Source organism: Patagioenas fasciata, chromosome 7 (genome assembly GCF_037038585.1).
Source record: "Patagioenas fasciata isolate bPatFas1 chromosome 7, bPatFas1.hap1, whole genome shotgun sequence".
Classification (NCBI taxonomy): domain Eukaryota; kingdom Metazoa; phylum Chordata; class Aves; order Columbiformes; family Columbidae; genus Patagioenas; species Patagioenas fasciata.
In genome coordinates, this window is record NC_092526.1 from 10,754,854 (window position 1) to 10,771,412 (window position 16,559).

Genomic DNA, 16,559 nt, shown 5'->3' on the forward strand with positions numbered 1-16,559 from the left:
GAGTTACTATTTCAGTTATTGACTCTCTCTTTCTCATCACTGTCATTATCATAAAGCCTAAAACATTGTAGGTAATCAAATTGCAGCTGTGTTTCCCCAGCAGACTTATTTTTTGTTGATAACAAGGGACTAAACTGTTTTGTTTAAGGTTACTTAAGCTCTTCTTTATAGTTATGCTTCTAGTTAAGTAAGACTTTTGGAAATGTAATTTGTTTACTGGTTTTCTTATTTTCTTGCCAGAGATAGTAGAGAGTTGGGGCTTTTTTAAAGTTTATTTTTGACAAATTAGAGAAAACCTGTGATGAACTTTATTGAATAAGGTAGATATGATGTAATTTTTTTCATTTCAGTTTGTTCAACTATATATGAAAATAGCGGCTTTGTTTGACAGCAAAGCAGTTGAGTGTGGCAAGCTGAATTTGTCAAGGAGATGCTCTAATATGTATATTGAGTGAGCAATACTTCTCTGAGTGAAAAACCTGAAAGGGGAGAAAAAAATATTATATTCTTGATTGTTTGGTTTTGGGGTTTTGTTTTTTAAAATATAGTTTTGTCTCCGAAACTATTGATATTATGTAGATTTAGAGAATTTGTATGGCTATCCTGGATAAGTTTTAATGCCTTTTAGCAAATGTTAGCTATCATGACTTGAAAAAAGAATATAACTTTTCACTTCTGCTTTAAAATATGATTATCCATGGTTCAGTGCCCAGAGGTGATTTGGTTACTTTGCATCCTTTCCACCAGACGGACAAAGTAAACAGTGGCATATAAAGTGACTCAGCTGTGAATAGGGGAGCCCTAAGCTGATTTTCCGTGAGCTGCTTGTGTGTCCGTCCTGTTAAAATATCTCTTAATACACAACGAGGCACAAGTTGGATTAGACTGCAATTGGAAATGTATACTAGAAGCCTAACACATAGCTTTGTAGAAATTAGCATTGTTTTACCTGAAATATTTAAATTTTCTGCTTTTTTTTTTTTTTTTTTGTAGTTAATAAGGTATCTTTAGAGGGTAGTGTGAGAACAAATTTTACTCTTTTTAAAATAGATCCTTACAATAAATGAGGATGGATCACTTGGTCTGAAAACCCACAAATCTCATGTTTGTGAGCATTGCAATGCTGCCTTTAGAACCAACTACCATTTACAGAGACATGTCTTCATTCATACAGGTACTGCTTGACTTCAAATTTGTCTTTTCTACTATATAAAGAGTTGTTTACTTATGTTAAACATGTTTTCAGCTCTATGCGAATTTCAGTTTTAAGAATGTAGCTAACTTGGCATCTAAGCTTAGAGATTCCATGCACCAAAGTGTCAAAAGAATACCAGAAAAAAAAAAAAATCAACATATGTTTAATAAACTGAAGACCTAACTGTTTACAAGGTTTCTTTTCTTTCTTTATCAGAAAGTAATGGGTTGACTTGTAGCCTAAGTGCCAAAATTGACCCCTTTGTAAAATGTGCTCCGGCTGCTTATTTGCCTGATGAGGTATCTCTCTGGTTCGGAGAAGTGAAAAAGGTACTTACCATTATAATAGCTTGCCAGTATCCTGAATGCAGACTTATGCCAGCATCACGATTGATCTTATTCATGAGGAAATTACAGCCATTTCAGATCACTCTTCCGTCTTAGTCTTAATGTGACTCTTAGGATCATGGAAAGAATTCTGCAGTTCATATACATAGTAAGGCTAATGTGCTGGTTTTTTGGTATTAAGAGTATTTTTGGAATTCGCTCAGATGCTGGTTTTTTAGTAGACATTTGAATATTCCTCAAAAGTAGTTATCAGAAACAACAGTGTGTAGTTATTAACTTATGGATCTGGAATTATATTGTTCAAGGTGAAAAACCATTTCAGTGCAGTCAGTGCGACATGCGTTTCATACAGAAGTACCTGCTACAGAGGCATGAGAAGATTCATACTGGTGAGTATAGTGCCTTGAGTATCTTTACTGGCGTGCTTAAAATCTGTTTCCCCACTCAGGCAAGGTTTCTGATAATAAATATGCAGCCTAAAACCCTGTTGTAGTTTGTTTTAAGTGTACGTATGTTATAAAACGATACAAAATAAGTTAGTTTTGTGCTTTCAACTTGCTCCACTTTTCTTTGGCTGTAAAGTGAGTATAAAGTCTAGTAAGCAATTCTGAAAGTAGTATACTATAAGTAACCCCAGAGTAGCAAATCCTGAAGCTTGTGTATTCATGAAAATCAAAGGTTTGTTAAGCAGTTCTATCTTTTGTTGTATCAAGTTAATTCAGACAACGGGGACTTCTAAATTACGTTTCAGTAGATTTATTTATTGACTAATTTGGAATTTGATGGAAAAGTGCCAGGACTAAAATGGCCAAAATGCCTAACCCCAAAGGTATTAGTATCAACTTTCCTTTTCACTTTCTTTTGTTAAGTTTTAATTCAGATCTGTTCTAAAAATAAGAGCCTTAGTTTAAAAATATGCAATATAGGTCAAATAAGGCCCGAAGTTTTAAGCCAAAGAGAGTTAAAGTTTATACATGTTTATTTTTTCTATCTTCTTGCACTGCACAAAATCACATTCTTTAACAGGTTTGGCTTCGTTGGGTTTTTGGCATTTTGGTGCATGGCCTTTCAATCCCTCTTTAAATATTTTGTAATATGGTCCCTTTGGACTTAGATGCCAATTTCTCAGCCTCTTTTTCAGAAAAGCAGAGCTGGTGAATGTGCACAGTGTTTCTTGGCTGTCGCATTTAAATGGATATGAAAGCTACTAACACGCAGTGCAGTGTGTGCATGTGTACGAGTCGAGAGGGAGAAAAAAACCTCTGCAAAATGAATTTTCAGAGCAGTGTACAGGGAGTTACATGCACAAATGCCCTGTTGTTGATGGGATTTTTGTATCCTAGGTTGCCATGAGTCCAGACTAAGTAGGTTTCCTTCAGCCAGTCAGCCACAGAAGAGTCTGCCATTCTTCTGCCCAGTGTCTTTATTCTGCTCCTAGTCTTCCCTCTGGCTCTGAATTGGTGAACCATGCTGCCTTCACTTTGTGGAGATATTATTCCTGACAAGAATGTTCATTCATTCTCTTCCATCTGTCTGCTCACTTCTCCCTCCCTCTCCAAAAAAGGCAAAAATTTAAGTGCAGTCTTCACATTTTTCAGGAGTTTTTTTTTTTTGTTGTTTAAATGAGGATTATTCCCTGTACGTGGCTTTGAAAATGAGAGTCTTGATTGGAAATATTTTAAAATGGATTTGATTATCTTTTAAGATTCAACTTCTAGCTCTAACAAGAATTCCATGTTGATTGTAAGCTTTGGAGGGAGGGGCTGTGTGTGTTGGGGGGGATTACAGGGTGTTTCGTCAGCTCTTACATATACTAGTCTTTGTTTAGCAGAAGAAAAGCTGCCATTTAACAAATTAACCATATTTTTATCTGACCTTTTTAGATAACTGTTTTCTTCTTTTCCTCAGCATCCTGAGGTATAGTTTGATTGTCGGAAAATTGAACATGGTGGTTGTGTTTAAATTGTTGAATTAAGAGTGTTTTCCTAGGTGCCAGCTAATAGGTGGTTAGGAAAAAAACACGTAAGGCCCAGCTTCCAAGAGTCGAAAAAGCTTTTTTTGAAGTCCTTTTGGTTAGCAAGTATTTGACTACTGCTTAATTTTTTACTTGGCCCAATTACAGTACAGCTAATTGGCATTCTACGTACCTGTCTGTGCTTTCATTGCTATATGACAATATTCCCTACCGGGCCATAGCTGCTTGTGTTGCTGTTCTTCAGGGCTGCATAACTGGACCCATCCAGAAAAGCTGCATTTCCAGCTTTGCTTCTCTCACCAGAAGGTGAGCGGTGGGTCTGTGTCTCACTTTGATGGAAGTAAAGGAAAGATCTCTTTGTATTATTCATACTCTTTTAAGAAATATTCTTTATAAATTCAATACTATATGTTTTCCTTTTTATTTTGCATTTTTATCTCTCTGGATGACTGCTTTAGCGCCAGCTTTTGTACGGTGTTCGAAACACTTGCAAAGAACAGGATGTTTCTTACTCTTTATAATACATCAATTTTCCACTTTGTTTTTAGCCAATGGAAGACAGTGGTAACACGTAGAAACCCCATTTTATGACTGTTACAAGCCCTGAATTTACACTCCAGCTGGTTCCAGTGTGTTGTGAGTTTGGGCTCCTTCAAATGAAATGTTATGAGGGAGTTAGGAAGCAATCAATGAACAGCCTTATTCTGTGTAAATAATTAAATAGTTGCATCTAAAAGCAGACATTGCATTAATACAAAATTCACTTACTAGAAATAATTGTATGTAGAGGAAAGCAGCAGTGCTGGAACCCTGCGGCTAAAAAGTATTCTCATATTTTTAGTTTACTGGGCTGATGAATATGCTGAATGTTTGGTTGTGGGTTGGTTTTTGTTTGTTTGTTTTGTTTTGCGGGTTTTTTTCCCCCGAGATGTCTGCTTTCTTTTTGGTTAGAGATGCTTCCATACACTTTACCCACTCATGGATTCATGTGTCCTAATTCTGTAACCCACCCTACCTTCCATTTTAAATACAAAAAAAATGAGATTACATTTTAAAAAAATAAAGCAACATTGGGGCTGACAATTCGAGCACCGTATTATTCAGTCATGCTGCTTTTTTATTGCCTCCTTTGCTGTTTTATCATTTGTATTTTGTCTGTTTAAATTTTAAAATGCCTGGGGGTTTATAATTTTTACAGCCTTCCTACACATAGTACTTGTACCACACTTTGTAAGTAGTTCTATTGCTCAGTTTTCATAGATTTCCAATGTAGACACAAAACATAGTCTATTTTTGTAAATAATTCATATAATTATTGTATTGCACTTTTAAATTTTGACTTTTTTTTTCTATATCTGATTCTTTCCCGCCCACCAAGATATTTTAGAAAAATACTTGCTAGATTCTCCCTACATTAGCAAAGGGTTATTATTAATGATATCCTCCATTTGCAATAGGTACTGTTTGAAAAGTACAGCAAAATTTCAGAAGGCCTCTGAAGTTCCAGGCTTCTGCTGGGAGAAAATTATTATAGGAAGCTTATCTTCACATTAATTTTTAATCTTTTTCTAATGCTATCTTGCTTATTAAAGCAAGAATTAAGTATGGTATCAGTTTCACAAAGTGTTTCTTAATCTCACTTCCAGAGTGTTCTGGAATTTTACTGAAAAATATCATTTTCTGTGTCATGCCCAGTAAGGCAAGGGCAGTGTCCCCAGCCTCCTTCTCCTGCTGAGGCACAACCAGCAGCGCCTTCCTACCTGCTCTCAGCATCTCCAAAATCGCTGCTGGTGGTTGTCCTCTGCAACGAAAAACCTCAGCAGCCCTATCTGAGCCTTGGGAAGGGAACAGGTAGCTGGGAGAGTCTTCTGGCAGCAAGTAGTCAGCTTGAGGAGACAAATGTTGAGGAATTATGTGACCATCTGAGTAGGGGAGTGGGTGTGAGGCTGAAGGTAAGTGCATCCGTGACAGCAGGATGGCTGTTGCAGGGCTCTTCATAGCTTCACAGGACCAAGCTGTCTTGCTTCTCTGGCTCGGTTTGGCTTCTGTAAGGCTCAGGATAGTTTTCATCTCAAACAGCTGCTCCTTTCTTGGAAAAACCTCTAAGAGAGTGTGAAAGCCAAGTTCCAGATAACGTAAGGAGTGTCGTTCGAAGGGGTGGTATGAAAGAGACCCAAAGTAGAATAGTGGAGCGAAGGGAAAGAAAAGAGGATGAAGTAGTTGTCTTTGGGAATGGAAAAATTCCTGCGTATTACATGAGAACAATGAGACCTGAAAGTCTCGCCTTGTCTTTAAAGCGAAGGCAAGGGTTGGGATTTTATTCAGAAAGTCTCGACAGGCTTGGCGCAAGTGAAACACCATAGTGTTGAGGGTAACAAATGGATTAAGAGAACGTGAAGAATGAAACTGGTGTTTGCAAGTTAAAAAACAAGCCAGGGAGTAGGTTTTGCTTGTAGACAGTATGAGAGAGGGTTATATGATAGGTGCTATAATATATAAAGGGTGCTCAAAAAAGCAAAATTTTATGATGATTATAAATAAGGAAGAAATGGTAAAACTTAGTCTTTGACTAAATGTGAAAGAAGAGTTCGAATGCTGAGGCTGTGAGCCTGGAGAAAAAAGAACTGATGGAAGCTGAGAATCTTAGGAGATAATTTGATTTAGAAGAGAACAAATTGGAGTAATTTCATCTAAGAAAGGGATTGGCTGAGAAACCACATGGAGAGGTAAGAATTAATAATTAGATATAGGGCATAGGCTTACAAAGAGAGAGATTTAGAAATTGCTTGGAATTAAGAAGGTTGAAACTCTAGGTGTTAAAGACCTTTCTGGGAGCAAACGAGTGGGTGATACAGGTATTTTCCATTCTAGTTTCTAAAAATACTGGTGTCTTATTTTAAGGTACCGTATTTCCGTTTGTAGAAGGATGTGGCAAAATATTTCTGTTCAAACTGGAAAATATACATTCTAACAACATGTCAAAGAATAAATTAAAATTTATTAACATTTAAATAATTAATCCTTAGTAATAATTTAATAAAGTGGTTAATAAAATAAATTCTAAGAATAAAACTACCTTAGAAAAATAGAAATAGCTTGCATGTTTCTGGAAACAAAAGATAAATGGTTTATATCCCCAAAATCAGTGCAGTACAGTATCCAGAACAAAGAGGATGTTGCCACATGTTGCCAAGACCATCGCTGATCTCTGTCAGTTCAAAAGATTTCATAGTAAATATTGAGAGGAAAGTTTACTGTTGTTCAGGGTGGGTTCTCTTAAATAACAGTGAACTTTTCCCAAAGCAAATCTTGAAGTCAATGCACTTGAACTTTTAGTTTTTTTCAGAGAAACCTAGATGATAAAAATAACTGGTGGAAGATGCAAGGTAAAAGTTAAACAACATAAAAATAGAGTTACTCCGTGTTCTGAAAGCATCGTTGCAGGGCTTCTGAGTGAGGAAAAATAAGGGGAAAGCTGAAGATTAATTCAGGGCGATGAATATTGTCTGAACAAATATTTCATGACAGTGAAAAACAAAAACCAAACCAACAGAGAGAAAAACCTGTAAGTATGCAAATGCAAGTTCAGCCACAGGAATTTCTTGTTTTCAGCTTAGTTTTTAAAATAAAATACTTTTAAATTATTTTTTTAAATAAATAAATCTGGTTTCCAACCAAAATAGGATTTTTTTTCAGAGCAGCTATTTTAATTCTACAAACAGATAAGAGGGGAAAAAAAAAAAGTGAAAATACAGGGTACCCTCAAAAAATGCTAAATTAAAAGCTTGGAAATGCGTAAATCTGTTGTAGAAGGGATAGGTTTGAGTTAAATAAGTTTGCGAGAGAACTGAGGAATTTTTATGCAGTCATCCGTACTGATCAAAAAGATCATGTAGTAGCAGTTGAGGAAGGCTGCCTTTGTAGTACTTCATTGGCTGGGTTTAAGGCAGATATCTGCACCTATATTAGAAAGAAGGGGCAAGAATTTAGTTCTAAAGCTTGTGGGTTTTTTTGTTTTATTGTTTTTTTTAATGTAAAAGCTTAAAATAATTTTAATGCATCAGCCACCGAGTACTGGGAAAATAGTGATGTGAGCAAGCCCTATGTTGTTTTCCAATAGCAACAGACTAAATTCTCTTCTTTATTATTTCTAGTAGAGAATATAGTATATGACCTGGTAATTTTTCGGAAGAACATTGATTTCTTTTTTTAGATTAACATTGCTATGTGTTTTTTTATCAGGTGAAAAGCCATTTCATTGTGATGAGTGTGGTATGAGGTTTATTCAGAAGTATCACATGGAAAGGCACAAAAGAACTCACAGTGGAGAGAAGCCTTACCAGTGTGAATATTGTTTGCAGGTAAGATGGTGTCGTGAAATCACTTGCAATTAAAACCCAAACCACAAGTCAATTCCCCAGTAGTACAGATGGGACTTTCTCCAGGTGTTGTAGTTACTTGAGTACAAATAAATGTGTAAAGAATGTTTTTCTGCTCTGGCGGGCCGTCTTGGTGCGCAGGTGAAGCGAAGTCACAACTGTCTGCGCTTGATTTTATTGATTACGTACTGTTGTTTGACACTTCATTAGAAATCGGTAAAGTGGATAAATTGTCAAGTAAATGGGTTAGACTACAAGGTTTAGTTTCTTTCCGCTAATGTATTTATTTTTGTATAATAATAAAAATCTTTTGCAGTATTTCTCCAGGACTGATCGGGTGCTGAAACATAAACGTATGTGCCATGAGAACCGCGACAAGAAACCGAACAGAAGTGCCACCAAAGTTGGCTTTTTGCCATCGGAGGAAGATTCTGGTTTCTCTACGCCTATGAAAGACAACTCCTTGCCAAAGAAGAAAAGGCAGAAAACAGAGAAAACAAAATCTGGGGATAAGGAAAGTACGGATAAATCAGAACAGAAGAAGGACAAAAATGACTATTTGCCTTTGTACTCTTCTAGTACTAAAGTAAAAGATGAATATATGGTAGCGGAATATGCCGTTGAGATGCCACATTCTTCGGTCGGTGGGTCGCACTTAGAGGAAGCAAATTCTGGAGAAATACACCCACCTAAGCTCGTTCTCAAAAAAGTTAACAGCAAGAGGAGCCTGAAACAACCGCTTGAGCAAAGTCAAACCATTTCACCTTTATCTACATATGAAGACAACAAGGTTTCAAAGTATGCCTTTGACCTTGTGGATAAGCAAAGTTTACTGGACTCCGAAGGTAACGCTGACATTGATCAAGTTGACACGTTACAGGAAGGGCCCAGTAAACCTGTGCACAGCAGCACTAATTATGATGATGCAATGCAGTTTTTAAAGAAAAAGAGGTATCTACAAGCAGCTAGTAATAACAGTAGAGAATATGCCTTGAATGTAAGTACCATAGCATCTCAGCCTTCAGTAACGCAGGCAGCTGTGGCCAGCGTCATTGACGAAACTGCTACAGCCTCTATATTGGACACACAGGCACTGAATGTTGAAATTAAAGGTAACCATGACAAAAATGTCATTCCAGACGAGGTACTGCAAACTCTGTTAGATCATTATTCGCACAAGGCTAACGGACAGCATGAGATTTCTTTCAGTGTGGCTGACACGGAGGTGACCTCCAGTATATCAATCAATTCTTCTGAAGTGTCTGAGGTCACCCAGTCGGAGACAGTCGGAACAAGCTCGCAAGCTTCCTCATCAGATAAAGCTAGTATGCTACAAGAATATTCAAAGTTTTTACAACAAGCTTTGGACAGAACTAGCCAAAATGATGCCTACTTGAACAACCCGAGCCTTAATTTTGTGACTGATAGCCAGACCCTTACAACCCAGCCAGCATTTCCTTCCATGGAGAAGGTCTACACGTCTATACCCGTCAATAGCTTTCGGTCGGGAATGAACTCTCCATTAAGAACAACTCCAGACAAGTCTCATTTTGGACTAATGGTTGGTGATTCGCAGCACCCTTTTCCCTTTTCAGGTGACGAGGCAAATCATTCTTCTTCCTCCTCTACACAGGACTTCTTGGATCAAGTAACTTCTCAGAAGAAAGCAGAGGCACAGCCTGTTCATCAAGCATATCAAATTAGCTCCTTCGAGCAGCCCTTTAGAGCTCAGTACCATGGGGCAAGAGCTGGAATATCATCTCAGTTTAGCACTGCCAATGGACAGGTGAACCTTCGGGGACCAGGGACAAGTGCTGATTTCCCAGAATTTCCCTTGGTGAATGTAAACGATAGCAGAGCTGGGATGACTTCTTCACCTGATGCCACAACGGGCCAGACTTTTGGTTAAGAAATCTTTGTAAATAATACTGGCACTTTAGAACACATTTGTCAAAAGGGGGTTGCTCTGTATAAGGTGGAGTTCTGTACAGCTTTTAAGAGCACTATGTTAAAACAGAAGTAAGATGATATTAGCAAGACCAATAACTGCTTCTTTCTTTTTCTTTTTTGTTTATTTTAAATTTTTTTGGTTAGTCACCAGTCATTGAACTGCCTGATGTTGGTGCCCCTAGCAGAGGCAGTTTTTTATTCACATGTTTGAATCCAGAAAATATTTTATCTTCTACGAAATTTAAAGTAAAAAAACCAATTCCCCAGGTGAGGCTTTCCCCGATGATTGTTTCCTGCTGGTTTCCTTGTATGCTTTGGGAGGACAATTTGCTGTCTGATCCTATTCATATTGTCATTTCTAAGCTTGTCAGCATAGCCATTGCTCTTCAGCAGGGAATCGACATGTACTAAACACACAAAATAAACAAGACGTTTTAAAGTCAAGCAAATATGGCTTTAAAAGATGGCATTTTCTAGAAAAAATAATCTTTCTTCCATCTCTCTCAAAATCAATTTTAGACCATGTGCCCTTTACTTCTGCTTTGCATTACCTTGAGTTGTGTTTGGAGGAAAAAATGAATTCTGATAGGCTAGCTCTACTATTTAAAAGTCTAATTAATTTAAAATACTTTAAAAACTTTTTTAAGCAAAATGCCTAACTGCTAAAGCCTTTACTTCGTTCCTGAAGTAATGTGTATTTCTTTGTACAGCTGAATCTAGATGTAAGTTTTTAATGACTTTTTCATACGCAGATATCAAGATTTTGAAGTTTTAGTTAAAATACTCTGTAGATGACATTCCCAATTGCATAATGCTTACACAAACTGTGTATTCCAAGATTTAAAAGCTTAATTGTACCTTACCCTACATACTCATAATGATTAACATAGAGCACTTAGTCAACTTGATAGTTTTTTGATTTCTCAAAAAAAATAAAACCATGTTTAGATTTTTAGGTTTGACACGGTTGCATCATTTTCATCTCATACAGCTCCAAGAATTCTTTTCAATATACTTGAGATGGGGTATTCTTCGCTTCTGTAAAATCTGGTTTAATTCTCTGTCTAGAATTTTGACAATTCAGATCATTGAATTTATTAAGTGTTCCCAAAAGCTGAAGAAGTGGGCATTCAATTTCCCTCTTTTTAGTGTTTGCTTAAGTGAAAGTCATTACAGTTTTACCAACCAAAACCGCTGATATGCTAGTGAACAGGGTTTCTTTTTCCAGCATAGCTGAGTGATCAAAGTTTTTGTTGCATTTCACTTTATAAATAAACTACAAAGTTTATCCCTGTACCATGAATATGTTTTTTTGAATAGTACTTTGTCTTGAAGTATACAGTATGGTACGATAAGTAGTTCTGTGTGCATTTTTAAGGTGGTAAGATTTGAGTAGCATAACTATTGTGTAGTTTAAGTTAACAAGTTAGAGATTTTTGAACTGTATGTTCATTCTATTGCACCTTCCCTAAAGGGACACTGTCTGGTAGTTTAAGGCAGTTTAAGCCTAATGTAGGCTGATTAACCAGGGAAAAAAACACACACACACGTGTATATATATATGTAGGTATGTATTTATAGTTGGGGTTTTTTGAGGGTCTTTTTTTTTTAATAGGATTGCATACATCCTTTTCCAGCACTATTGCTAGCTGGTACCTCTTAGATGAAGCCATCAGCTAGGAGAAAAGACTGCGTCTCAAGGGGCTAAAATATATCCTGTCTTTTAAGACAAGACTTGAGCAGGACATACCGCAGTTCCCACCTCTTCCCAAAGCAGTAGCAATATTTTTCTTTATTTGACATTACTAGGAAACTGATCCTGCTCTGTCTCTTTTCCCTTACGGTACCACTATTACAGCACTAACGTCACGGGGTGCAGTTGAGGGAGAAAGTGTATTTCTTATCCATAGGTTGCTTCTTGTATTGACAAGAAATACAATTTATGTGAAATTCTTACTTAGTACTTTTGTATAAGGAAGCAGGTTCTGTTCTCATTCATTGACCCTGTGTATAATATAGGAACGTGTTCCAGCGTGCTATGACTTACCAGCAAATTTGTCTGAATATTTGGCCCTGACTTAAGAAGAATGAGCCTTAAGGGAGAATAGTAAATTCCTTATGGATTATTAATGATACATGTAAACGAATGTCTTTGAAAGAATATTTTTAAACTGATCCATGTGTGTCTGTTTTTCTTCCTTTACGGTCAATTTGGTTTTTTGACTTTCCATTCTGTTTTGCACAGACATAATACGTATGGCCCCTATATGCCAGGAAGCCACCTCTTGTAACGCATGTTTCGTTTTCAGCGCTTCACTTCCATGACACCCTAGTTTGTGCTGCCTGGATGATGCTGCGTTGGCATCTTTGTTCTCGTGTCCTGTTTTTGCAAGCAGATGGCTGTTAATTGTACTATTTGTTAAATACAACAAGCAGCAAAAGCAAGAGTTAAAAAAAAAAATGAAAAGGCTATATTATTACTGCACTTCTCTGGCACCATAGGGAGGCAAGAGGAATATAGTCTCCTTCCTTGTAAGGAGACTGACTCAGCCTAATTTTAAAAAGTTATCACATTGATACTCTGCGGTGAGAAGGTGCCTGAGGAGGAGGAGGGAGCAGCTCTTGCTCTCGCTCTGTGCCACCTTCCCACAGTCGCTGCTTGGGGTGCGAGTGAGCGAGACCTTGTACCGAGCAAAGGAACTTGCTCTTCCCCGGAGCAAAACGGGAATCATCTGAGGAGCTGTTATTCCTCGTGGCGCAGCTGGTTCCCCGGCCAGCTGCTGAGCTGTTCCAGCTGTGCGGTGCCGTTCCAGCTGTGCTGTGCCTTAGGACAGGCTGTGGAGCCCCAGTCTGGCCCACGGGGACTTCTCGTGGGGGGGTTCTTCTTCCTGTACAGTTAATGTGGTGGGGTGAGTAGTCGATCCACTGGTGCTTGAAGCTTTCTGTACGAGAGGATTTAACCAAATATGCTGCTCTTATTTCCTGAGTACATGCCCTCTTATTCTGGAATAAGCCTGTATGTAGTTCTGGGGGGTTAAACTATGTAAAAAATTCTTGCTTGTGTAATAATTATATTATTTAATAGCCTTTTCCACTGCTCCTGCTGCTTTTCATTTGCTTTAGATGCACACTCTTCATCTTGATCTGGTCAGTGTTCATTTCTTTCAGTTTTCCGTGTATGTCTGGAAAAAAGTGACTTTTGCTTTCTGTTCTGTTCTTGTGCTGATATTGTTCAGTCGCTGAGCATAAGGCTGGGGTGAGCATTTCTATTCCCCAGAGCTACCAACAGATGTTCTTACTTAAAGGTCATGCAAGCACTGAATATGTATGTATGTGTGTCTGTGTGTGTCTGTGTGTGTAAGGTGGAATTTTTGGGGATATCTCCTAGTGACAGAGCAATGATGATTTTAAAAAAGAGGAATTTGATGACATTTATTACCAAACTATATATATATACAGTATGCATATATATATATGCACGTATTAATAGGCCATATATTGGTCATAAATTACTTGACAGTGTCCCTTTTAGCATGAATCCTTTGATATGTTTTACCATTAATATAACAGACAATGAAGGAATCAGCTTGTAATGGTATACTAATAGGCATTTACATTTTCTTCCTTTGATTTGAGAATGAATTAATCATAAATTACAAGGTTTGGAGAGAAGGCTTAACCATGTGTATTACTGTATGTTGGTTTGCTAATAACAACATAAACAATTTGAATTGGATGATGAAAGAACTATGTTTATGATTTTGTGTCTCTTAGCGTTGTCTTTAGGAAAATCGTATTTCAAGAAGAAAATAGGACAAGAAAGTATTAACGTGAAGTAACACTGGTATTATTTTGGTATTGTACTTGTCAATTTTTTGGACGATGAGAGCTTTTCATTGTTAATTGAGAAGTACAGTAAAATCTTGCTAATTCGCTGACCGCTAATCAGAGCATCCGATAGGTTTATACATCCCGATAGTCTCTTCCCCACCTCTCTGCAATGGTCTAAAAAGTACTGTAGCGAGGTCTCATGTTAGTAATCCTGTACTACTTCGCCCAAGTACACTATAGAATCTATATGAGTATACGGGGAGGTACAACAAGTATTGAGAACTAAATTGCAGTTGTCAAAATAAATGAACAAAGTACATTTTGTGATGTGACATCCTTGCTTTCCTTGCCTGCTTCTTCACTATTTTCAAAATTGTCGTTTGTAGAGGGTTTCTAAGGCATTGCTGCGAATTATTGGGGTTCTACTGTAACTTTTGGAGTTTATATTCCTGGTCTCCTATGAAAACTTTCCAATTGGACAGATACATTATATTCCATGCTTGTTCAGAATATATTTATAGTATTTGTATCATATGTAGTAACTATTTGCAAAGAACCAGAATATTTGGATGAACACACTCTGAATTTTGCAGCGTTGGATTACTTTATGTATGTATATTTGCTAACTAAATTTTATTGCGTTTGAGAGCTTTGATTTTTATTCTTCTTTCTTTGCTTGTTTTAATACCATTACAAACCGCAGGGAAAATCCTGATACTCCTGGGAGTCCGTTTGGAAATTTTAACAGGCGGAAAAATGCTTGTGCAGTCGGTACCAGCACACATGTGAACTTTCAAATTACATGGTTGGTACTGAAGCAAATTAATAATGTTAGGGTTTCCTGGTTTTAAACATTTGACTGAAGCAAAGCCTTGTAACTTTGAAAGTTCATTCGACTTTACGGTGATGCATGTTTATGTTAGGCATGTAATGCGTTTAGCTAAAGCTCACTTTGCAAAGGACAAGTACTAAGAAAGTATTACTGCTAATGAAAAGAAATGTCTAAGTTAAAATTAAACCTCTGTTCAGTTTTAAATTGCTTTGTGTCAGGGAAATACATTTATAGTCGCTTTTGCTCTACTCGGCGTATAAAACCTTATGTTTCCTTTTTAAAATGGCATCTTTTGGTAGGAAACACAAACTGAGGCAAGCAAACATTTCTAAGAGTTGTTTCTTGCTTTCCTTAATCCAATGGATGGAAAGGTAATATTGTGTAAACAACATTATTTTATTTTTTTATGCAATATCATGCTGTAAATATGATTTATCAAATAAGGATGTACCTATGATTGAATCTTTGATTCTGCACAGCTAGAGTTTATATATAAATATAAATGTGTCTTGACAATCAAGGACTTATGTCAGTCTTCCTTTATGACGTTTCTTATTGTTATGCATTCCATTTGTTTGACTTGAGTATTTGTATTGTCTGTAAAGTATGTAATGTTTTTATAGCTTGTTTAAAAAGACAAACAAAAAAGCCTGTAAATGTGTAGGAACTGATGACAGTACCGCTCTGTTAGAAGGCACACGATGATGTCCTGTTTGTAAGCAATAATACATGACAGTGCTAACTTTCCAAGTAGCATGAGGATAAGTTCCAAAAATACCTTTGAGAGCTAATAGCCTTGTTTGAGTTCATGAATATTCTTAATCAATTTTTTAATAAATAAACTCAGCTGTCCTCCTGCTGGAGCATATAACACTGTTTACACAGCACAATTTCAGTCACAGAGGGGACAGGCTTTAGATCTCTGGCTCCATCCGTGCACGCTCTGAGTAAGAGATGAACGGCTGGGCTGCACTTCTGCGGGACCAGGAACACCGCAAAAGTCAAATAGCTGTGTCTCTAAAGGAGGAGAGATACTGTTCTGCTTCTGTGCTGATCCCTGCCAATTCCTCTACTTAAACGTGGAGTCTTTAAGTCCTGATATTGAAGTGATGAGACTTGGGACTCCAGTAGAAAGGAGTAGTCCGCTTCTTATTCCATATGCAGTAAACAGTGAACTTACAAGTCACCTCGCCATTTGAGTTGTGTATTTTTCAAATTAGGAGCTATGAGATGGGTTTATTCCGAGAAATAAACTAAATGTCAAACTTATAGTTTGAATTGAATAGGTATTAGACTGTACAGAGCAGCATAACTATTTGAACAGTCATCACTGCTTTAGAACCCCCCCAGCCCCGATTTATAAATGTATATGACCTACATTTTATAGAAAAAAAAATGTTTTTAAATGCTAGTCATTTATATAATATGTGCTTTGAAGGATTTGCTAGTCCACTTCTGTCACTTTTAGTACACTGGTATCTTTTATATGTAATGTATGCTTTTTATTATTATTATTATTATTATTGTAGTAAAGCATTTCAGTAGGAGGAATTTTGCAACGGTATGAGGAGTTGAAATTTTCATTGTCAGAAATGAATTAATTATACTGGACTTTGTCTGTGTAGTCCTGTCTTTCTTTTCATGCTCTCTGGAAGGGAACTTGGTATTCAATAAAGCAAGTGACCTCCTTTTATTTTGAAGGCATACTATGTAGTGCTGAATTGGACCTGGAAATATGGATTTGGAGACAGAGAAGTTAGTACGAAATCTAGTGTTACAAAAGAAACTGTGTTAGGAAAAACGTGATGATCTATTTAGTGGAACACTGTTACAGTGGATTTTCTGATATAGTGTTATTTTCCTGAAGTCCATATGCCTTCTTTGTATTTCAATTATTAATAAAAGAAATAATCCATATAGATAAATTTAGGATAATAGGTTTATTTCAATTATTATACAGCGTTTCTTTATCCTACATCTATTCCGTCCCTTTATTACCAGACAAAAGACCGTAGCCTGAATTCCATCAGTACAAGTATGTATATAGGTG

The 16,559-nt window shown here is 36.9% G+C and overlaps 1 protein-coding gene across 5 annotated transcripts in view; it reads left to right on the forward strand.

Moving 5' to 3' along the window:
* The window catches only part of ZNF148 (zinc finger protein 148), a 38,912-nt gene extending 22,682 nt beyond the window's left edge, over positions 1 to 16,230 (forward strand). For 3 of the 5 annotated variants that reach the window (XM_065840835.2, XM_065840836.2, XM_071810799.1), the window contains 4 exons: positions 1,051 to 1,174; positions 1,848 to 1,931; positions 7,760 to 7,878; positions 8,213 to 16,230. In XM_065840835.2, coding sequence (XP_065696907.1) covers positions 1,051 to 1,174; positions 1,848 to 1,931; positions 7,760 to 7,878; positions 8,213 to 9,805 — 1,920 coding nt within the window. In that variant the 3' untranslated portion in view covers positions 9,806 to 16,230. Of the gene's footprint in view, positions 1 to 1,050; positions 1,175 to 1,847; positions 1,932 to 6,853; positions 7,083 to 7,759; positions 7,879 to 8,212 lie in introns of those variants that run through there. The other 2 variants (XR_011739954.1, XM_071810798.1) reach the window with 2 other exon arrangements.
* The last annotated feature ends 329 nt before the right edge of the window (positions 16,231 to 16,559 follow it).